Source organism: Bombina bombina, chromosome 2 (genome assembly GCF_027579735.1).
Source record: "Bombina bombina isolate aBomBom1 chromosome 2, aBomBom1.pri, whole genome shotgun sequence".
Classification (NCBI taxonomy): Eukaryota; Metazoa; Chordata; class Amphibia; order Anura; family Bombinatoridae; genus Bombina; species Bombina bombina.
The window spans coordinates 126,243,532-126,267,839 of NC_069500.1; the positions used below are offsets into that span (position 1 = coordinate 126,243,532).

The following is a 24,308-nucleotide window of genomic DNA, read 5'->3' on the forward strand; positions in this document are numbered from 1 at the left end:
TTAAACATGCTCAGTCAGTGGAACAGAGATTATGCAGATTTGTCTCCGCAAATGCAGCTGGAGCAGTAGACAAGGGATTCTCTTCTTTGGTGGTTGTCTCAGGATCATCTCTCCCAGGGAACCTGCTTTAACAGACCCTCCTTAGTGATTGTGACAACAGACACCAGCCTTCTGGGATGGGGAGCAGTCTGGGGCTCTCTAAAGGCTCAGGGAACTTGGACTCAGTCGAAGTCTGTTCTGCCCATAAATATTCTGGAGCTGAGAGCAATATTCAATGCTCTTCTGGCCTGGCCTCAGTTAGCCTCTGCCCGGTTCATCAGATTCCAGTCGGACAACATAACTTCAGTGGCTTACATCAATCATCAGGGAGGAACACGGAGTTCCTTAGCCGTGACAGAGGTAGCCAAGATAATTCGGTGGGCGGAGACCCACAATTGCTGTCTGTCGGCGGTCCACATCCCAGGGGTGGACAACTGGGAGGCGAACTTCCTGAGCAGACAAACAAACTCTATCTGGAAGTGTTTTCCAGCCTGATTCTCAAATGGGGTCAGCCGGAATTGGATCTCATGGCATCTCGGCAGAATGCCAAGCTTCCGAGGTACGGATCGAGATCAAGGGACCCTCAGGTGGTACTGATAGACGCCCTGGCGGTACCTTGGAATTTGTCTTGCATACCTATTTCACCCATTCACTCTTCTTCCTCGAGTCATTGCTCGAATCAAGCAGGAGAGGGCGTCGGTGATCCTCATTGCACCGGCGTGGCCTCGCAGGATTTGGTATGCAGATCTGGTGGACATGTCATCTCTTCCACCTTGGAGACTTAAGTTGAGGAAGGACCTTCTACTTCAAGGGCCCTTCCTTCATCCAAATCTAGTTTCTCTGAAGCTGACTGCTTGGAGATTGAACGCTTAATTTTATCCAAGCGGGGTTTTTCAGAACCGATCATTGAGACCATGAATTCAGGCTCGTAAACCTGTGACTAGAAAGATTTACCACAAGATATGGCGTAAATATCTATATTGGTGCGATTCCAAGGGCTACTCCTGGAGTAGAGTTAGGATTCCTAGGATTCTGTCCTTTCTCCAAGAAGGGTCAAGTATCTGCCTTGTCTATTTTGTTACATAAACGTCTGGCGGACGTACCAGACGTGCAATCATTTTGTCAGGTCTTGGTCAGGATCAGGCCAGTGTTTAAACCAGTTACTCCTCCCTGGAGTCTTAATTTAGTTCTTAAGGTTCTTCAAGGGGCTCCATTTGAGCCTATGCATTCCTTAGATATTAAGTTGTTATCTTGAAAAGTTTTGTTTCTTGTAGCTATTTCTTCTGCTAGTAAAGTCAGAGCTCTCGGCATTACAGTGTGAGTCTCCTTACCTTATTTTTCATTCGGATAAGGTGGTTTTGCGTACAAAATGAGGTTCTCTACCTAAAGTGGTTTCTGACCAGAACATTAATCAGGAGATTGTTGTTCCTTGTGCCCTAATCCTCCTAAGAAGGAACGCCTTTTGCACAATCTGGACGGGGTTCGTGCACTGAAATTCTATTTACAGGTGACTAAGGATTTTAGTCAGTCTTCTACCTTATTTGTGGTTTTCTCCGGAAATCGTAAGGGTCAGAAAGCTATGGCTACTTCTCTTTCTTTGTGGCTGAAGAGTATCATACGTTTTGCCTATGAAACTGCTGGACAGCAACCTCCAGAGAGAGAGTTACGGCTCATTCCACGAGGGCTGTTTCTTCCTCATGGGCATTCAGAAATGAAACTTTGGTGGAACAGATTTGCAAGGCTGCAACTTGGTCCTCTCTTCACATTTTTTCAAAATTCTATAAATTTGACACACTTGCTTCGACTGAGGCCGCTTTTGGGAGAAAGGTTCTTCAAGCAGTGGTGCCTAACGTTTAGGTTCCCTGTCTTGTCCCTCCCTTATCATCTGTGTACTCTAGCTTGGGTATTTATTCCCATTAGTAATTAGATTATCCGTGGACTCATTGTGTCATTAGAAAGAAAACAAAATTTACCTGATAAATGTAGTTATTTCTTGAAACGATGAGCCCATGGCCTGCCCTGTTCTTAAGACAGGTTGTTGGTAAATGTTATAAACTTCAGACATCTTTGCACCTTGTTGCTTCCTTTCTCTCCTTTACTTCGGTCGAATGACTGGGAAGGGAGGTGATATTTAATTTAATATAGATTTTTATTGAAAATAGTTTCTCATAGCAAAAATAAAATGTACATTAGAAATCTTGAACATGGTACATAGCCTTCCCTTGACAGACTCAATCTTCCGTCAATGTTTACACATTTCTGCCCGTAACCCAAATAACTCCAGTAAACCAAGATACTTAGGGTTGACATATAAGGTTACTTTGTTATCAACCAATACATTTTTAAATTGTACCTGCATTTTTCCCATGTACAAAATTCAAAAATAAAAATAAATAGAAAGAATAGTCTGATTTAAAGAGAGAGAGAGAGGGTAGGGAAGTGGGGAAGGACCTACACAGAACCTCACCTTTTAATTTATGTAATGCGATTTAGTATCTATATGGACCCGTAGAGACCTGAGGTGCATAAGTAAATGGACCTAATCACCAAAGACCCTTCACATGTCTTCTACTCTGGAGTTGGGCGAATCATACATAATCCAGTAATACCAGACCCTGTGGAAGGAGTCCTGTGTATCCTGTAGGGTAGCTGCCTGCGCTGACATATTATAATAGTGCCTGATCTTAAGAATAATCTCCCCCCATGTTGGAGAGCACTCCCTCCAGTGGCGTGCAATACATACCCTAGTAGCTGTGCAAGCTATCCTAATGAATTGGTTTATGTATTTATTGAACTCTTTAAGTCCAGTATGTAGTAAAGCTTGCTCCATTGAGAGTGTTATGGGGCTATCTAGAATAGAGCTTAGAAAGTGAGATAGTTTATTCCATATTCTATGGGAGTGAGGACAAACGAACCACATGTGTTTGTATGAACCCTCTTCTTCGCATCCTCTATAGCACAGTTTGGACCCGTTTCTGATGGTGTGTGAAGTTATCGGGGTAAGGTACCATCGAAAACTCGTCTTAACAGAATTCTCAAGCATGTCTGCGCTAAGCAACCCTCTCCTCGTGTTATACAAAATGTCCTGCCATGTTTGTACATCAAACTCCTTGTCTAGGTCTGGGGAAGTGATATTTAACAGCTTTTGCTATGGTGCTCTTTGCTGCCTCCTGCTGGACGGGAGTGATATTCCCATTAGTAATTAGATGATCCGTGGACTCATCGTGTCAAGAAAGAAATAAATTTATCAGGTAAGCATAAATGTTGTTATTTCTAGTATGGTAACACCCACGTTGTGCACATTGCATTTATCAGTTGAGAAACTGTTACTGCCAAAAATCATATGTAAGTTAGTGGTATTAGCACACATGTAGGTGTTTCTTTAGTATAGTGTTTGATACTTTTTGTGCATGGGAAGGTGGGACACACACTGAATCCGGATGTTCCATAACAGCTATTTGTGTATGCAGCTTTAGAGCCATATTGAGCAGAAAACCCCCCTAGCAAGAATAAAAAGATGCTTTGATATGTGTTATAATTATCTTTTATAATTCTTTTAATTTTTCTTAGAGATTCAGGTAATACCCATTGGGTGTTTTCCTGCATAATGTGCTTACATTAAAGGGACATTAAACACTAAATAAATGCTAGATTGAATGATGCATTCAAAGAAAATATTAGTCTGAGAATAACATGTAGATGTATTTTTTAAATTTTAATTAGCTGTTTAAATATTTCAAAAATAAGTGTAAAGTTTTAGTGTTTATAAAACAATGGGAGCTGCCATGTTGTAACTTAGGTTATCTTCTCTGTTGTGGCCAATAAGGGACAGTTTTAAATAGACCACTAGGGTGTGCAGCCAATGGCTGTGTGGCATATAAGTGTCCTGCACTTCCATTTCTAATAGGAACTGAAAAGCTCACCATTTCAGAATGGAATTGCAGGAGAAGGGGACAAAATAAATAATGAAAGTATATTGTAGAGGGTTTTTTATACACAAAGTTTATCATTTTATATTACCATCTCAGTGTTTAATGTCCCTTTTAACAGAAAGTGAACATGGCTGATACTCGTAACGATAGTAAGATTTGTTCCAATAAAACTTTTTATGTCGAGGTAGCAATAGACACATTTTTTACCTCGTCAAATGAGGGTCTATCCCATTAAATTACTGCCATGTTTATGAAGTACCTTTTCCTCACATTCTCTAGATTAAAAGCATGATCCCGTTGTAATATTTATCTCGTCATATATTGTACTCTCCTTTTATTTTGATGAATTTCATGAATGCATTTGAAAGCTTAAGGATGATGTGCTTATTTATGAAGCCCCCATATATACTTTAAACATGACAAATATTATAACTGAGAAGCAAATCCTTGAAATTATGCTAAAACTTCAGTCATCTGAAAGTCGTATGACAGAGAAGAGCCTGTAACCATTAGCTGTGATCATAGCATATGCTAAATGATTTATGTTCTTCAGGCCTCCTTTTCATAGTACATTAAGAAAAAGTACAAAGCTTTAATGAGATCCAGATTTAGAAAACGGAAATAACCGTACACGAAGCTGTACCCACTCTCTACTTTATGTAATATTTAAACAATCTTCATGAATGATGTCTAGAGGGTTTTTTCTGTTTTTGGTTTTGTCTGCCAAATAACCTTGTATTTTAGCATGTGCCATATAGAAACTATTTACGTAATTACAGTAAAAACTCAAAGCTTTGGATACCAAAACATTCTAGTATTTTTTTCTTCTATTATTATTATTTTCTGATTTATTTTTTCCCCTGATTTTTATTTCTTCTTATTTTGCTTCTTTTGATATTCTATTCTGAGTTCTGTTCTTCTACATCTGTTTATAGTTGCTTTTAACTTGTTATCCTTTATAACACTAGTGCGACATTAACATTCTGGTACATCAGGTTCCCAAACATACGCTTCTCCATGAAACCAACCCCCACCCCCAAAAAAAAAAAAACCTTCATTCTTAATTTGAAATGAATGGACAAGAACAAAAATTTAGCTATACTGAATATTTAAATATCTGCTACTAGAAATCCTTTCCTTAACCCCTTAGTGACCAGAGCACTTTTCCATTTTCTGTCCGTTTGGGACCAAGGCTATTTTTACATTTCTGCGGTGTTTGTGTTTAGCTGAAATTTTCCTCTTACTCATTTACTGTACCCACACATATTATATACCGTTTTTCTCGCCATTAAATGGACTTTCTAAAAATACCATTATTTTCATCATATCTTATCATTTACTATAAAATAATTTATAAAATATGAGGAAAAATGGAAAAAAACACACTTTTTCTAACTTTGAACCCCAAAATCTGTTACATATCTACAACCACCAAAAAACACCCATGCTAAATAGTTTCTAAATTTTGTCCTGAGTTTAGAAATACCCAATGTTTACAAGTTCTTTGCTTTTTTTGTAACTTATAGGGCCATAAATACAAGTAGCACTTTGCTATTTTCAAACCATTTTTTTTCAAAATTAGCGCTAGTTACATTGGGACACTGATATCTTTCAGGAATCCCTGAATATCCATTGACATGTATATATTTTTTTTTAGAAGACATCCCAAAGTATTGATCTAGGCCCATTTTGGTATATTTCATGCCACCATTTCACCGCCAAATGCGATCAAATACAAAAAATCGTTCACTTTTTCACAAATTTTTTCACAAACTTTCAGTTTCTCACTGAAATTATTTACAAACTGCTTGTGCAATTATGGCATAAATGGTTGTAAATTCTTCTCTGGGATCCCCTTTGTTCAGAAATAGCAGACATATATGGCTTTGGCTTTGCTTTTTGGTAATTAGAAGGCCGCTAAATGCCACTGCCCACCACACGTGTATTATGCCCAGCAGTGAAGGGGTTAATTAGGAAGCATGTAAGGAGCTTTTTGGGGTATTTTTAGCTTTAGTGTAGTGTAGTAGACAACCCCAAGTATTGATCTAGGCCCATTTTGGTATATTTCATGCCACCATTTCACCGCCAAATGCGATCAAATTAAAAAAAATGTTACATTTTTCACAATTTTAGGTTTCTCACTGAAATCATTTACAAACAGCTTGTGCAATTATGGCACAAATGGTTGTAAATGCTTCTCTGGGATCCCCTTTGTTCAGAAATAGCAGACATATATGACTTTGGCGTTGCTTTTTGGTAATTAGAATGCTGATAAATGGCGCTGCGCATCACACGTGTATTATGGCTAGCAGTGAAGGGGTTAATTAGGTAGCTTGTAGGGAGCTTGCAGGGTTAATTTTAGCTTTAGTGTAGAGATCAGCCTCCCACCTGAAACATCAGACCCCCTGATCCCTCCCAAACATCTCTCTTCCCTCCCCTACCCCACAAATGTCCCCGCCATCTTAAGTACTGGCAGAAACTCTGCCAGTACTAAAATAAAAGGAGAATTTTGGCTTTTTTGTGCATTTTTTTTTAGCATATTTACATATGCTTATGTGTAGGATCCCCATTAGCCCCCAACCTCACTGATCCCCCACCAAACAGCTCTCTAACCCTCCCCCTCTGACTTAATGTGCGCCATCTTGGGTACTGGCAGCTGTCTGCCAGTACCCATTTTAGTGAAAAATATGCTGTTATATATTAAAAAAATGTCCCTTTTCTGTAGTGTAGCTTCCCCCCCCCCAATACCAACCCCCCACCCCTTCCTGATCCCTTAGATGTTTTAAAAAAAATAAGTTTATTATATATTTTTTGACAATCAACTTGTACCTTTTTTCTGTAGTGTAGCGGTTCCCACCCGCTCCCGCCCCGTGCACGCGCCCGCCCGCCACCCCCCGTGCACGCGCGCGCACCCGTGCGCGCCCCCGGCGATACCGCAACCGATCCCGCCCCCCTCTCTAACTAAGAAGCCATCGATGGCCGCCCACCCACCTCCCACTTCAGCTCCCACCCACCAACGAATGCGGCCATCGATGTCCGGTGCAGAGAGGGCCACAGAGTGGCTCTCTCTGCACCGGAGGGGTAAAAAATGTTATTGCAGGATGCCTCAATATCGAGGCATCCTGCAATAACCGGAAATCAGCTGGAAGTGATCAGGATCGCTTCCAGCTGCTTTCCAAACCGAGGACGTGCAGGGTACGTCCTTGGTCGTTAAGTGACTTTTTTAAGAGGACGTACCCTGCACGTCCTCGGTCATTAAGGGGTTAAAGGGGCACTGTACCCAAATTTTTTCTTTTGTGATTCAGATAGAGCATGACATTTTAAGCAACTTTCTAATTTATTCCTATTATCAAATGTTCTTTATTCTCTTGGTATCTTTATTTGAAATGCAAGAATGTAAGTTTAGATGCCGGCCCATTTTTGCTGAACAACCTAGGTTGTCCTTGCTGATTGGTGGATAAATTCATCCACCAATCAAGAACTACTGTCCAGAGTTCTGAACCAAGAAAAAAAGCTTAGATGTCGTCTTTTTCATATAAAGATAGCAAGAGAAAGAAGAAACATTGATAATAGGAGTAAATTAGAAAGTTGCTTATAATTGCATGCTCTATCTGAATCACGAAAGAAAATTTTTGGTTTCAGTGTCCCTTTGAGTGAAGGCAGCCTCGTTCTTCTAAAAAAAATAATTAAAAAAAATATCTGTTTATGGCTTCCATGTATAAGTTAGCTCCATGTATACATTAGCCATTTTGATTTCACTCATGTTCTACTTAATTTCTGTTTTCAATAAAGTACCCTTAAGTAGGTACATTGTAAACAAACGCAAATAAATCTATTTGTGTATATAAAGCTTTATGGCTGGATACTTGGACAGCAATGGGTTTTTCAGTTTCAGGCCCTACTGCAAAATGTTGTTTCCAGTCAGAAAACATTTTCTTCACCTGATTGATATATCTAATGGATATGCCACTCATCTAATTTTACTGAACACCCAGCTAAATTGTAATCCAATATTAAGATAAAATTCACTAATATTTTTGCGTTTGTCACGCAAATTCTTTACTTATGCAAATAATTTGTGCTTTAGATAGTTTAAAGGTTTATTAAATACACCAGCATTGCATAATCAATAAATACATAATAAAACAATGCAAAAGCACTTAATTTGAATTTCAAACAACTAGTAGATTTCTTTCTGACAAATGTTTGTTAGTTCTATTTTCCCTCCTACTGCATCGTATGATAGCCATAAACCAATCACAAATGCATATAATACGTATATTCTAAGAATGCTTGCACATGCTCAGTAGCACCTGGTGCCTCAAAGTGTGAATATTGGAAAATTGTGTACAATTTCATTTTGAAAGTGAATTGGAAAGTTGTTTACTATTCTGTGCTCTATCTGAATAATGCAAGTTTAATTGGCTTTAGGGTTCCTTTAACCCTTAATGACCAGCGACATACCCTATATGTCGATGGTCTTTCTTTGTGGGTATCTTTTTCAATAGTGCGGTCTCGCTTTTTGGTTCAGCACCTGGGTAGCGACCAATTGGCAAACGCTAACCAGGGTACTGAACCAAAAATGGGCCGGCTCCTAAGTTCACTATCCTGCTTTTCAAGTAAAGATACCAAGAGAATGAAGGAATATTGATAATAGGAGTAAATTAGAAAGTTGCTTAAAACGGCATGCTTTATCTGATTCACAAAAGAAAAAAATTGGGTTTCATATCCCCTTAAACACATCTCCTACAAATATTACTGAAATAAAAACAAAAATAATCTCCTCTATACACAATATGTGTAGTTTTATATAATATATATATATATATATATTCTTTTTCCCCCCACTATTACTTATTTACCTGTCCATCAAGCATACCTCAGGGAATTGTATTCCAAGGATGCCTAAACTTCAAATATGCTAAATACAAGTTACTTTGTACTCCATAGTTAATATGGCAACAGTCAGTGCATTAAACAAATTTTAAGTAAATTGAAGAGATATGAAACTCCCTATTTCTCCAACATAGGTGTGTCCGGTCCACGGCGTCATCCTTACTTGTGGGATATTCTCTTCCCCAACAGGAAATGGCAAAGAGCCCAGCAAAGCTGGTCACATGATCCCTCCTAGGCTCCGCCTTCCCCAGTCATTCTCTTTGCCGTTGTACAGGCAACATCTCCACGGAGATGGCTTAGAGTTTTTTAGTGTTTAACTGTAGTTTTTATTATTCAATCAAGAGTTTGTTATTTTAAAATAGTGCTGGTATGTACTATTTACTCTGAAACAGAAAAGAGATGAAGATTTCTGTTTGTAAGAGGAAAATGATTTTAGCAACCGTTACTAAAATCGATGGCTGTTCCACACAGGACTGTTGAGAGGAATTAACTTCAGTTGGGGGAACAGTGAGCAGACTTTTGCTGCTTGAGGTATGACACATTCTAACAAGACGATGTAATGCTGGAAGCTGTCATTTTCCCTATGGGATCCGGTAAGCCATTTTATTACAGACAGTAAATAAGGGCTTCACAAGGGCTTTTTAAGACTGTAGACATTTTCTGGGCTAAATCGATTTATATATAAACATATTTTATACTCCATAGCCTTGAGGAATTATTTTAATCTTGGGAATTTTGTAAAATAACCGGCAGGCACTGTATTGGACACCTTATTCTCTAGGGGCTTTCCCTAATCATAGGCAGAGTCTCATTTTCGCGCCTGTATTGCGCACTTGTTTTTGAGAAGCATGACATGCAGATGCATGTGTGAGGAGCTCTGATACATAGAAAAGACTTTCTGAAGGCGTCATTTGGTATCGTATTCCCCTTTGGGCTTGGTTGGGTCTCAGCAAAGCAGATACCAGGGACTGTAAAGGGGTTAAATATAAAAACGGCTCCGGTTCCGTTATTTTAAGGGTTAAAGCTTCCAAATTTGGTGTGCAATACTTTTAAGGCTTTAAGACACTGTGGTGAAATTTTGGTGAACAATTCCTTCATACTTTTTCGCAATTGCAGTAATAAAGTGTGTTCAGTTTAAAATTTAAAGTGACAGTAACGGTTTTATTTTAAAACGTTTTTTGTACTTTGTTATCAAGTTTATGCCTGTTTAACATGTCTGAACTGCCAGATAGACTGTGTTCTGAATGTGGGGAAGCCAAGGTCCCTTCTCATTTAAATAGATGTGATTTATGTGACACAAAATTTAGAGAAAATGATGCCCAAGATGATTCCTCAAGTGAGGGGAGTAAGCATGGTACTGCATCATCCCCTCCTTCGTCTACACCAGTCTTGCCCACACAAGAGGCCCCTAGTACATCTAGCGCGCCAATACTCCTTACTATGCAACAATTAACGGCTGTAATGGATAATTCTATCAAAAACATTTTAGCCAAAATGCCCACTTATCAGCGAAAGCGCGACTGCTCTGTTTTAGAAAATACTGAAGAGCATGAGGACGCTGATGATATTGTTTCTGAAGGGCCCCTACACCAGTCTGAGGGGGCCAGGGAGGTTTTGTCTGAGGGAGAAATTTCAGATTCAGGGAAAATTTCTCAACAAGCTGAACCTGATGTGATTACATTTAAATTTAAGTTGGAACATCTCCGCGCTCTGCTTAAGGAGGTGTTATCCACTCTGGATGATTGTGAGAATTTGGTCATCCCAGAGAAACTATGTAAAATGGACAAGTTCCTAGAGGTCCCGGGGCCCCCCGAAGCTTTTCCTATACCCAAGCGGGTGGCGGACATTGTAAATAAAGAATGGGAAAGGCCCGGTATACCTTTCGTCCCTCCCCCCATATTTAAAAAATTGTTTCCTATGGTCGACCCCAGAAAGGACTTATGGCAGACAGTCCCCAAGGTCGAGGGGGCGGTTTCTACTCTAAACAAACGCACCACTATACCCATAGAAGATAGTTGTGCTTTCAAAGATCCTATGGATAAAAAATTAGAAGGTTTGCTTAAAAAGATGTTTGTTCAGCAAGGTTACCTTCTACAACCAATTTCATGCATTGTCCCTGTCACTACAGCCGCGTGTTTCTGGTTCGATGAGCTAGAAAAGGCGATCACTAGTAATTCTCCTTCTTATGAGGAGATTATGGACAGAATCCGTGCTCTCAAATTGGCTAATTCTTTCACCCTAGACGCCACTTTGCAATTGGCTAGGTTAGCGGCGAAAAATTCTGGGTTTGCTATTGTGGCGCGCAGAGCGCTTTGGTTAAAATCTTGGTCAGCGGATGCGTCTTCCAAGAACAAATTGCTTAACATTCCTTTCAAGGGGAAAACGCTGTTTGGCCCTGACTTGAAAGAGATTATCTCTGATATCACTGGGGGCAAGGGCCACGCCCTTCCTCAGGATAGGTCTTTCAAGGCCAAAAATAAACCTAATTTTCGTCCCTTTCGTAGAAACGGACCAGCCCCAAGTGCTACGTCCTCTAAGCAAGAGGGTAATACTTCTCAAGCCAAGCCAGCCTGGAGACCAATGCAAGGCTGGAACAAGGGAAAGCAGGCCAAGAAACCTGCCACTGCTACCAAGACAGCATGAGATGTTGGCCCCCGATCCGGGACCGGATCTGGTGGGGGGCAGACTCTCTCTCTTCGCTCAGGCTTGGGCAAGAGATGTTCTGGATCCTTGGGCGCTAGAAATAGTCTCCCAAGGTTATCTTCTGGAATTCAAAGGGCTTCCCCCAAGGGGGAGGTTCCACAGGTCTCAATTGTCTTCAGACCGCATAAAAAAACAGGCATTCTTACATTGTGTAGAAGACCTGTTAAAAATGGGAGTGATTCATCCTGTTCCATTAGGAGAACAAGGGATGGGGTTCTACTCCAATCTGTTCGTAGTTCCCAAAAAAGAGGGAACGTTCAGTCCAATCTTAGATCTCAAGATCCTAAACAAGTTCTCAAGGTTCCATCGTTCAAAATGGAAACCATTCGAACAATTCTTCCTTCCATCCAGGAAGTTCAATTCATGACCACGGTGGATTTAAAGGATGCGTATCTACATATTCCTATCCACAAGGAACATCATCGGTTCCTAAGGTTCGCATTCCTGGACAAGCATTACCAGTTCGTGGCACTTCCGTTCGGATTAGCCACTGCTCCAAGGATTTTCACAAAGGTACTAGGGTCCCTTCTAGCGGTGCTAAGACCAAGGGGCATTGCAGTAGTACCTTACTTGGACGACATTCTGATTCAAGCGTCGTCCCTTCCTCTAGCAAAGGCTCACACGGACATTGTCCTGGCCTTTCTCAGATCTCACGGATGGAAAGTGAACGTAGAAAAGAGTTCTCTATCTCCGTCAACGAGGGTTCCCTTCTTGGGAACAATAATAGACTCCTTAGAAATGAGGATTTTTCTGACAGAGGCCAGAAAAACAAAACTTCTAAACTCTTGTCAAATACTTCATTCCGTTCCTCTTCCTTCCATAGCGCAGTGCATGGAAGTAATAGGTTTGATGGTAGCGGCAATGGACATAGTTCCTTTTGCGCGCATTCATCTAAGACCATTACAACTGTGCATGCTCAGTCAGTGGAATGGGGACTATACAGACTTGTCTCCGACGATACAAGTAAATCAGAGGACCAGAGATTCACTCCGTTGGTGGCTGTCCCTGGACAACCTGTCACAGGGGATGAGCTTCCGCAGACCAGAGTGGGTCATTGTCACGACCGACGCCAGTCTGATGGGCTGGGGAGCGGTCTGGGGACCCCTGAAAGCTCAGGGTCTTTGGTCTCGGGAAGAATCTCTTCTACCGATAAATATTCTGGAACTGAGAGCGATACTCAATGCTCTCAAGGCTTGGCCTCAGCTAGCAAAGGCCAAGTTCATACGGTTTCAATCAGACAACATGACGACTGTTGCGTACATCAACCATCAGGGGGGAACAAGGAGTTCCCTGGCGATGGAAGAAGTGACCAAAATCATTCAATGGGCGGAGACTCACTCCTGCCACTTGTCTGCAATCCACATCCCAGGAGTGGAAAATTGGGAAGCGGATTTTCTGAGTCGTCAGACATTACATCCGGGGGAGTGGGAACTCCATCCGGAAATCTTTGCCCACATTACTCAACTGTGGGGCATTCCAGACATGGATCTGATGGCCTCTCGTCAGAACTTCAAGGTTCCTTGCTACGGGTCCAGATCCAGGGATCCCAAGGCGACTCTAGTAGATGCACTAGTAGCACCTTGGACCTTCAAACTAGCTTATGTATTCCCGCCGTTTCCTCTCATCCCCAGGCTGGTAGCCAGGATCAATCAGGAGAGGGCATCGGTGATCTTGATAGCTCCTGCGTGGCCACGCAGGACTTGGTATGCAGACCTGGTGAATATGTCATCGGCTCCACCATGGAAGCTACCTTTGAGACGAGACCTTCTTGTTCAAGGTCCGTTCGAACATCCGAATCTGGTCTCACTCCAACTGACTGCTTGGAGATTGAACGCTTGATCTTATCAAAGCGAGGGTTCTCAGATTCTGTTATTGATACTCTTGTTCAGGCCAGAAAGCCTGTAACTAGAAAAATTTACCACAAAATATGGAAAAAATATATCTGTTGGTGTGAATCTAAAGGATTCCCTTGGGACAAGGTAAAAATTCCTAAGATTCTATCCTTTCTTCAAGAAGGATTGGAGAAAGGATTATCTGCAAGTTCCTTGAAGGGACAGATTTCTGCCTTGTCTGTGTTACTTCACAAAAAGCTGGCAGCTGTGCCAGATGTTCAAGCCTTTGTTCAGGCTCTGGTTAGAATCAAGCCTGTTTACAAACCTTTGACTCCTCCTTGGAGTCTCAATTTAGTTCTTTCAGTTCTTCAGGGGGTTCCGTTTGAACCCTTACATTCCGTTGATATTAAGTTATTATCTTGGAAAGTTTTGTTTTTGGTTGCAATTTCTTCTGCTAGAAGAGTTTCAGAATTATCTGCTCTGTAGTGTTCTCCTCCTTATCTGGTGTTCCATGCAGATAAGGTGGTTTTACGTACTAAACCTGGTTTTCTTCCGAAAGTTGTTTCTAACAAAAACATTAACCAGGAGATAGTCGTGCCTTCTTTGTGTCCGAATCCAGTTTCAAAGAAGGAACGTTTGTTGTACAATTTGGATGTTGTTCGCGCTCTAAAATTCTATTTAGATGCTACAAAGGATTTTAGACAAACATCTTCCTTGTTTGTTGTTTATTCTGGTAAAAGGAGAGGTCAAAAAGCAACTTCTACCTCTCTCTCTTTTTGGATTAAAAGCATCATCAGATTGGCTTATGAGACTGCCGGACGGCAGCCTCCTGAAAGAATCACAGCTCATTCCACTAGGGCTGTGGCTTCCACATGGGCCTTCAAGAACGAGGCTTCTGTTGATCAGATATGTAAGGCAGCGACTTGGTCTTCACTGCACACTTTTACAAAATTTTACAAATTTGATACTTTTGCTTCTTCTGAGGCTATTTTTGGGAGAAAGGTTTTGCAAGCCGTGGTGCCTTCCATTTAGGTGACCTGATTTGCTCCCTCCCTTCATCCGTGTCCTAAAGCTTTGGTATTGGTTCCCACAAGTAAGGATGACGCCGTGGACCGGACACACCTATGTTGGAGAAAACAGAATTTATGTTTACCTGATAAATTACTTTCTCCAACGGTGTGTCCGGTCCACGGCCCGCCCTGGTTTTTTAATCAGGTCTGATAATTTATTTTCTTTAACTACAGTCACCACGGTATCATATGATTTCTCCTATGCAAATATTCCTCCTTTACGTCGGTCGAATGACTGGGGAAGGCGGAGCCTAGGAGGGATCATGTGACCAGCTTTGCTGGGCTCTTTGCCATTTCCTGTTGGGGAAGAGAATATCCCACAAGTAAGGATGACGCCGTGGACCGGACACACCGTTGGAGAAAGTAATTTATCAGGTAAACATAAATTCTGTTTTTTAGTGCATGCTATTTTATACCACTCTCTAGTTTACTATCATCAGTTTTTCTTTGTTCTCTTGGTATCGTTTGTTTAAAAGCAGTGACGTAAGCTCAGGAGCTGGCCCCTTTCTGGAGCACAATATGGCAGCAGTTTTACAAGAATGTTATACATTTGCAAGAGCACTAGGTTGCAGCTCTATATCCTGTCATGTAGTGCTCCGGATGCCTTCCTAGGAATCTCTTCAACGCAGAATATCATGGGATCAAAGAATATTGATAATAGATGTAAATTGGAAACTTTTCAAAAATGGTTTGTTCTGTCTGAATTACAAAAGAAAATGTTTAGGTTTCATATCCCTTTAATATTAAGTGTGCCTAAAGCCAACTAGCACTGATTAGGAAATGCAAATTAAAAATGCTCATTTCAATTTAAAACTAAATACATGGTATGCCTAACATTGATTTCAAATGAATATAAAAATGAATTAACAGAGAGAAAGCTATACAAATAAATGTGTGTATATATCTGTGTGTGTGTAAATAGAATATATAAAATATCAAATTCTTATTTGGTCTTTTTAAAATATTTTTCTAGATTTGGCATCCACCCAGTAGCAGGACGTATGCCAGGTCAGCTGAACGTACTTTTGGCCGAAGCTGGTGTCCCATATGACATTGTGTTGGAAATGGATGAGATCAATGAAGATTTCCCTGGTATGGAGCCTAAATATTACAAATCGGCATAAGAGTTTGTTCCCAATTATTTCTCTTACATAGGTCAAATTTAATAAATTCAACTGGGACTTAGTTTGCACTTCATAAAAGCAATCCATACTTGTGTGTCTTACAACTGAAATTTTTTGTTGCTTTATATTAGATATTTAGTTAAGTCCATAACATAAGCCAACTGGATCATTATGAGCTCCCAAAAATGTTAGTTTATTATATATTCAAGTCCAAGTATTAAGGACGTCCTAATATGGAACAAGATGCTAGTAATTAAGAATACTATGTTTATTTTCTCTTTTCTTACAGAAACTGATCTGGTCCTGGTAATTGGTGCCAATGACACAGTAAACTCTGCTGCTCAAGAAGATCCAAACTCAATTATTGCAGGAATGCCTGTTCTTGAAGTATGGAAAGCAAAACAGGTGAGGGACCTCTAATTATCCTCAGTAGACTCTAGAATAATTTACAAAGGATGCAAGTTCCTACAATATATATTAAATATAGGAAAGCATGCATTTTGTAATGGCCTGTGTAAAGTATAAATTCATCAGAAGCTATATCTTGTTTTAGGCCTAAATATTATTTAAAGCCCACATACTTACACAAACAGGAAAACAATAGAAGTGCACTTTTTCAAACTGTGTACTCTAAAATCTCAAGCTCACTTTAGTATGGGTCTTTTATCATGTTAGAGACATTGAAGTCACTTATTTTAAATAACCTTCCGTTGAGAGATATATATAGGCCCAATATACTTGTTTACCTACTTTTAAATATATGCTATCTTAAAGGGACAGCGTACTGTAAATTTGTTTTCCTCTTAATGTGTTTTCAATTACTTTTTATACCAGCTGCAGCCTTTAAAATCTATGGTAAATTGCAAACTTCTACTTCATAACATATGTCGGTTCTAAACCATGAGTCATTTTTTGACAGGCGATACACACCTAGGCACAGGCATATTGTCGTCGTCCCCCCCCCACACACACACTCTCGCATCATATTGTAGATTTCAGGTTTTATATATTTGTTCTGTGTATTGATCAGTCGTGACTTTATAGCTGTATCTATATTTCTGTTTTTCATTTCTTTTTTTTTACTTTTAGGTTATTGTAATGAAGAGGTCACTTGGTGTTGGTTACGCTGCTGTGGACAACCCCATATTTTACAAACCCAACACAGCTATGCTTTTAGGAGACGCTAAGAAGACCTGTGACTCTCTACAGGCCAAAGTGCGAGATTCTTTGCAGAACTAGATGCACCTCTGTTTTTATACAAGTTATTTACTGGCCAGTGTTAACAAATTTTGATGAGAACAGATTTTTTTTTTTTAATTGAACATCTTAGCTGTGACCTGAAGCATGGGAAAAGAATTAAAGGACTGAAACAAAACAATTATGGGATTTTCTCTTATGGATAATTTTATACACTTGTGTTTTAAAGGAACACACTTCTGAAATCGAGGTGCAATTTGTGAGTTTTACATGGTTACTATTTTGTATCTTTATACCCAGTAGCATTACATACAATTTTTTTTAAACAGGTTTAAATTGTAGTCTATAAAATACATAGTGGCTTAACTATGTGAAATTGCATAACATTTATTGAGCATTTCTAGTCTATGTGCATACCCCAAATTGGGTTATGAAAATTTCTAAATGCAGATCTGAGAGGGAAAACTTTTCATATTTATTGAATTTCTGTTTGTCGGTTTTTTTAACCTAATAAACCGGTCTTCCAATATGCGGTTTTACAACAAATTTAGAACATGAGTGAACCGAACATGGCTGGTCACTTGATAGAAACTTCTCCCAGTTTAATGTCATTCATTATAGTCCATATTAATATCTAAATTAAAGTTCTCTTCAGTGGGTACAGCATTTTAATTTTTGTTCCATCAGTAATTCCCTTTTGAGATTTAATTGTATATAATTAAAAAACAAAACAAAATATCTAATTACGTCACAATTTTAGGAAATAACCAATCTCTTCTTGGTGAAAATTTTGGTACTTAAAGGGACAGGAAACGCCAAAAAATGATTTCATGATTTAGATAGAACATAAATCTTAAACAACTTTCAGATATACTTCTTTTATCAAATTTGCTTTATTCTCGTTATCCTTTGTTGAAGGATAGCAGCAACTAGTGGAGGAAAGGTGCATATTCTTTTTCAACAATGCAAACAAATAGAAAGGAGAACATTTGAAAATAGAAGTGAATCTAAAAGTGTCTTAAAATTACATGCTTTATCTGAATCATGCAAGTTTAATTTTGACTTTCCTGTCCCTTTAAAGACCGAACCACAAGGAACATTAAAATTCTTAAAATCGTGTACAGTGCTTTCTTATTATGGCACGCATACAGTTAAGCAGTGCATTTTAAGATATGTATACAAAATTAATGTTTTAGAAGCATTAAAAGTTGTTTTGCTACAGGATTTTACAAATCTAGAGCAGTTTAGGAGTACACTCCTTAAAAACCCACTTGATTATATTTAACTGGCTGTGGCAGTTCTGAAGCCATATTCAACAGGATTAGAAACACTGCAGAATGCACCTGAAACACTTTGGTGGTGTGGAAAAAGCATAATTTTGCAGGGTAAAGTTCTGGAAATATAATTTACTTTTTTTTTTATATACTCTGTTAAACATTTTATGGGGAGATACAATTTAATGTAATGTCCCTTTAATAAAATAGTTGCTGGATACAGGAATATAGCCATGTGGCATATATTGTTTAGCTGCATACTGTCTTAGCAATATTCATTAAGACCAGACCTAATTTGAGGGAATTATAGACTTTTTTAAAGAGGCATATTAGATTTCACCTCTCTACCTCCTGTATTTTAAGGACTATATATATATATATATATATATATATATATATATATATATATATATATATATATATATATATATATATATACTGTATATCCTATGTATAAAGTTTCTGTGACCATGTGAGATGTACAGTAACATTAGGAAACTGCTTGACTTGAACAAATGTTAGATGCTGTGGATTTGACACTCAGCTCATATTTTTTCACCAGTAGCTAGCAGAGGACCCCATGTAACACAGATGGTTATTGTGATCTATATTTATATAGGTTAATATAGTAAAGGCTGCTGACTTCCTTTGTACAGTTAGGTGCTATAGAATAACATATCTGGTCTACTCTTTTTAAGCTATTTCCTTATGTTAGATTTATCAGTCTCCCTAATGTCACCTGCAAATCTATGTGAACGACAGAGTGGCCCATTTGTTTTTCCATCCATTTCCCAGTTTGTTTCAGAATGACTGACTTATTCACACTGGCTTTATGTACCAGACAATTAGAAGTTTTCTTATGTATTAATGGAATTTATTGTGGTATATGAGAACAATTAACTTCTTAAGGGAGATGCAAGCACTGCTTCTTGTTGTTGCAGACTCATCTAGCACTAAAGAGGTACATTTTACCATTGTTTTGTATATATACTATCGCAATGAGATCTATTAAAGACGTTACTTAAATCCTTAGATGTTTTTGTTTTTCTTAGTATTTCTTTGTGACAATGTCAATCTGTCTCGTGTGCATTTCATTTTATTTCTCTTAATGAAATCTGCAATACAGGTACAAAACTCTTTATCTAAACTGTTCAGGACCGGAAAAGTTTTGGCTTTCGGAATAGTTTGGATTTCAAAATATTTATTTTTGGCATCTGTAAGATGGAACGAAGTGTAAACAACAAAATAACTTGGGTAATTTTATGCAACATTTACATGTTAGAATACAGCTTATGCATGCAACCTAAAGATTAATATCATTTTTTTTTATTTATTTTTTTTATAAATGTTTTTTATTGAGACACACAAAAGTAAATACAAGGGTACAATTCCACATGTGTATGTGAGTAAAAAGAATAAACAAATTAAAGAAATAATAAGTCTACTACAGTGATGCAATAGACCTTATCACATATTAGCACATACATAATTCTATATGAGCTGCTGGATGTGGTGGTGGAATTTTCTGAAGAATATATGAAGGGTCTCACTTTTCTTGTTTAATGAGAAATTCTATAGGAGTAAATTAACGTAGTTATATCCCTATTTTGTGAGGAATTGTTCTAAACAAACCATGTTTTGAGGACAAAGATGATAACATGATAAACTTGTAGTGTGAGATCAGGGTATTCCTTAGTAGGGAGGAAAGTTTTCATCAGGTGACTTAGGGCTTTTGTGGGCAGTCAAGGGGTCTAAGTCAATAAGGGGATATAACTAATTCAGATATTGAGAGAGAGAAGAAAGGTTACAGCGGGCAAGAGCCGCTCAGGTTTAAAGAAATGGGCATAGTACCCACTGTGGGGGGGGGGAGTATGGGTGGAGCGAGTTTACATTTTCTTTCATGTAATTAGCAAGAGTCCATGAGCTAGTGATGTATGGGATATACATTCCTACCAGGAGGGGCAAAGTTTCCCAAACCTCAAAATGCCTATAAATACACCCCTCACCACACCCACAAATCAGTTTTACAAACTTTGCCTCCTATGGAGGTGGTGAAGTAAGTTTGTGCTAGATTCTACGTTGATATGCGCTCCGCAGCAGGTTGGAGCCCGGTTTTCCTCTCAGCATGCAGTGAATGTCAGAGGGATGTGAGGAGAGTATTGCCTATTTGAATTCAATGATCTCCTTCTACGGGGTCTATTTCATAGGTTCTCTGTTATCGGTCGTAGAGATTCATCTCTTACCTCCCTTTTCAGATCGACGATATACTCTTATATATACCATTCCCTCTACTGATTCTCGTTTCAGTACTGGTTTGGCTTTCTACTACATGTAGATGAGTGTCCTGGGGTAAGTAAGTCTTATTTTCTGTGACACTCTAAGCTATGGTTGGGCACTTTTATATAAAGTTCTAAATATATGTATTCAAACATTTATTTGCCTTGACTCAGGATGTTCAAACATTCCTTATTTCAGACAGTCGGTTTCATATTTGGGATAATGCATATGAATAAATTTTTTTCTTACCTTAAAATTTGACTTTTTTCCCTGTGGGCTGTTAGGCTCGCGGGGGCTGAAAATGCTTCATTTTATTGCGTCATTCTTGGCGCAGACTTTTTTGGCGCAAATTTTTTTTTCTGTTTCCGGCGTCATACGTGTCGCCGGAAGTTGCATCATTTTTGACGGTTTTTTTTGCGCCAAAAGTGTCGGCGTCCCGGATGTGGCGTAATTTTTGGCGCCAAAAGCATTTAGGCGCCAAATAATGTGGGTGTCTTTTTTGGCGCTAAAAAATATGGGCGTCACTATTATCTCCACATTATTTAAGTCTCATTATTTATTGCTTCTGGTTGCTAGAAGCTTGTTTACTGGCATTTTCTTTCATGTAATTAGCAAGAGTCCATGAGCTAGTGACGTATGGGATATACATTCCTACCAGGAGGGGCAAAGTTTCCCAAACCTTAAAATGCCTATAAATACACCCCTCACCACACCCACAAATCAGTTTTACAAACTTTGCCTCCTATGGAGGTGGTGAAGTAAGTTTGTGCTAGATTCTACGTTGATATGCGCTCCGCAGCAGGTTGGAGCCCGGTTTTCCTCTCAGCGTGCAGTGAATGTCAGAGGGATGTGAGGAGAGTATTGCCTATTTGAATGCAATGATCTCCTTCTACGGGGTCTATTTCATAGGTTCTCTGTTATTGGTCGTAGAGATTCATCTCTTACCTCCCTTTTCAGATTGACGATATACTCATATATATATATATACCATTACCTCTGCTGATTTTCGTTTCAGTACTGGTTTGGCTTTCTACAACATGTAGATGAGTGTCCTGGGGTAAGTAAGTCTTATTTTCTGTGACACTCTAAGCTATGGTTGGGCACTTTTTTTATAAAGTTCTAAATATATGTATTCAAACATTTATTTGCCTTGACTCAGGATGTTCAACATTCCTTATTTCAGACAGTCAGTTTCATATTTGGGATAATGCATTTGAATCAATCATTTTTTCTTACCTTAAAAAATTTGACTTTTTCCCTGTGGGCTGTTAGGCTCGCGGGGGCTGAAAATGCTTCATTTTATTGCGTCATTCTTGGCGATGACTTTTTTGGCGCAAACATTTTTTCTGTTTCCGGCGTCATACGTGTCGCCGGAAGTTGCGTCATTTTTTGACGTTCTTTTGCGTCAAAAGTGTCGGCGTTCCGGATGTGGCGTCATTTTTGGCGCCAAAAGCATTTAGGCGCCAAATAATGTGGGCGTCTTATTTGGCGCTAAAAAAATATGGGCGTCACTTTTGTCTCCACATTATTTAAGTCTCATTGATTTTTGCTTCTGGTTGCTAGAAGCTTGTTCACTGGCATTTTTTTCCCATTCCTGAAACTGTCATTTAAGGAATTTGATCAATTTTGCTTTATATGTTGTTTTTTCTATTACATATTGCAAGATGTTCCACGTTGCAACTGAGTCAGAAGATACTTCAGGAAAATCGCTGCCCGGTGCTGGAGCTACCAAAGCTAAGTGTATCACTTTTGGTATCTGTTCCTTCAGCTGTTGTTTGTATTAAATGTTATAACAAACTTGTTAATGCAGATAAAATTTCCTTTAGTACTGTTACATTACCTGTTGCTGTTCCGTCAACATCTAATACTCAGAGTGTTCCTGATAACATAAGAGAATTTATTCGTTCTTTCTATAAAGAAGTATTAATTGCATTAGAAATAGAGGATTCTGGTCCTCTTGATACTAAATCTAAACGTTTAAATAAGGTTTTTAAATCTCCTGTAGTTATTCCAGAAGTTTTTCCTGTCCCTGATGCTATTTCTGAAGTAATCTCCAGGGAATGGAATAATTTGGGTAATTCATTTACTCCTTCTAAACGTTTTAAGCAATTATATCCTGTGCCATCTGACAGATTAGAGTTTTGGGACAAAATCCCTAAAGTTGATGGGGCTATCTCTACTCTTGCTAAACGTACTACTATTCCTACGGCCGATAGTACTTCCTTTAAGGATCCTTTAGATAGGAAGATTCAATCCTTTCTAAGAAAAGCTTACTTATGTTCAGGTAATCTTCTTAGACCAGCTATATCTTTAGCGGATGTTGCTGCAGTTTCAACTTTTTGGTTAGAAGCTTTAGCGCAACAAGTAACAGATCATAATCCTCATAGCATTGTTAATCTTCTTCAACATGCTAATAACTTTATTTGTGATGCCATCTTTGATATCATTAGAGTTGATGTCAGGTATATGTCTAGCTATTTTAGCTAGAAGAGCTTTATGGCTTAAAACTTGGAATGCTGATATGTCTTCTAAGTCAACTTTGCTTTCCCTTTCTTTCCAGGGTAATAAATTATTTGGTTCTCAGTTGGATTCTATTATCTCAACTGTTACTGGAGGGAAAGGAACTTTTTTACCACAAGATAAAAAATCTAAAGGTAAATTTAGGTCTAATAATCGTTTTCGTTCCTTTCGTCACAATAAGGAACAAAAGCCTGATCCTTCACCCACAGGAGCGGTATCAGTTTGGAAACCATCTCCAGTCTGGAATAAATCCAAGCCTTTTAGAAAGCCAGAGTCAGCTTCCAAGTCCACATGAAGGTGCGGCCCTCATTCCAGCCCAGCTGGTAGGGGGCAGATTACGATTTTTCAAAGAAATTTGGATCAATTCAATTCACAATCTTTGGATTCAGAACATTGTTTCAGAAGGGTACAGAATTGGCTTCAAGATAAGGCCTCCTGCAAAGAGATTTTTTCTTTCCTGTGTCCCAGTAAATCCAGCGAAAGCTCAAGCATTTCTGAAATGTGTTTCAGATCTAGAGTTGGCTGGAGTAATTATGCCAGTTCCAGTTCTGGAACATGGGCTGGGGTTTTATTGAAATCTCTTCATTTTACCAAAGAAGGAGAATTCCTTCAGACCAGTTCTGGATCTAAAAATATTGAATCGTTATGTAAGGATACCAACATTCAAAATGGTAACTATAAGGACTATCCTGCCTTTTGTTCAGCAAGGGCATTATATGTCCACAATAGATTTACAGGATGCATATCTGCATATTCCGATTCATCCAGATCACTATTAGTTTCTGAGATTCTCTTTCCTAGACAAGCATTACCAGTTTGTGGCTCTGCCGTTTGGCCTAGCAACAGCTCCAAGAATTTTTACAAAGGTTCTCGGTGCCCTTCTGTCTGTAATCAGAGAACAGGGTATTGTGGTATTTCCTTATTTGGACGATATCTTGGTACTTGCTCAGTTTTCACATTTAGCAGAATCTCATACGAATCGACTTGTGTTGTTTCTTCAAGATCATGATTGGAGGATCAATTTACCGAAAAGTTCATTGATTCCTCAGACAAGGGTAACCTTTTTAGGTTTCCAGATAGATTCAGTGTCCATGACTCTGTCTCTGACAGACAAGAGACGTCTAAAATTGATCTCAGCTTGTCGAAACCTTCAATCACAATCATTCCCTTCGGTAGCCTTATGCATGGAAATTCTAGGTCTTATGACTGCTGCATCGGACGCGATCCCCTTTGCTCGTTTTCACGTGACCTCTTCAGCTCTGTATGCTGAACCAGTGGTGCAGGGATTACACAAAGATATCTCAATTAATATCTTTAAAACCGATTGTACGACACTCTCTGACGTGGTGGACAGATCACCATCGTTTAGTTCAGGGGGCTTCTTTTGTTCTTCCGACCTGGACTGTAATTTCAACAGATGCAAGTCTGACAGGTTGGGGAGCTG

General features: G+C 39.1%; 1 protein-coding gene across 1 annotated transcript in view; it reads left to right on the plus strand.

Moving 5' to 3' along the window:
* The window catches only part of NNT (nicotinamide nucleotide transhydrogenase), a 441,005-nt gene extending 421,906 nt beyond the window's left edge, over positions 1 to 19,099 (plus strand). Inside the window, exons 20-22 of the mRNA XM_053701258.1 lie at positions 15,446 to 15,564; positions 15,886 to 16,001; positions 16,686 to 19,099. Coding sequence (XP_053557233.1) covers positions 15,446 to 15,564; positions 15,886 to 16,001; positions 16,686 to 16,835 — 385 coding nt within the window. The 3' untranslated portion in view covers positions 16,836 to 19,099. The remainder of the gene's footprint in view (positions 1 to 15,445; positions 15,565 to 15,885; positions 16,002 to 16,685) is intronic.
* Positions 19,100 to 24,308: the final 5,209 nt, after the last annotated feature.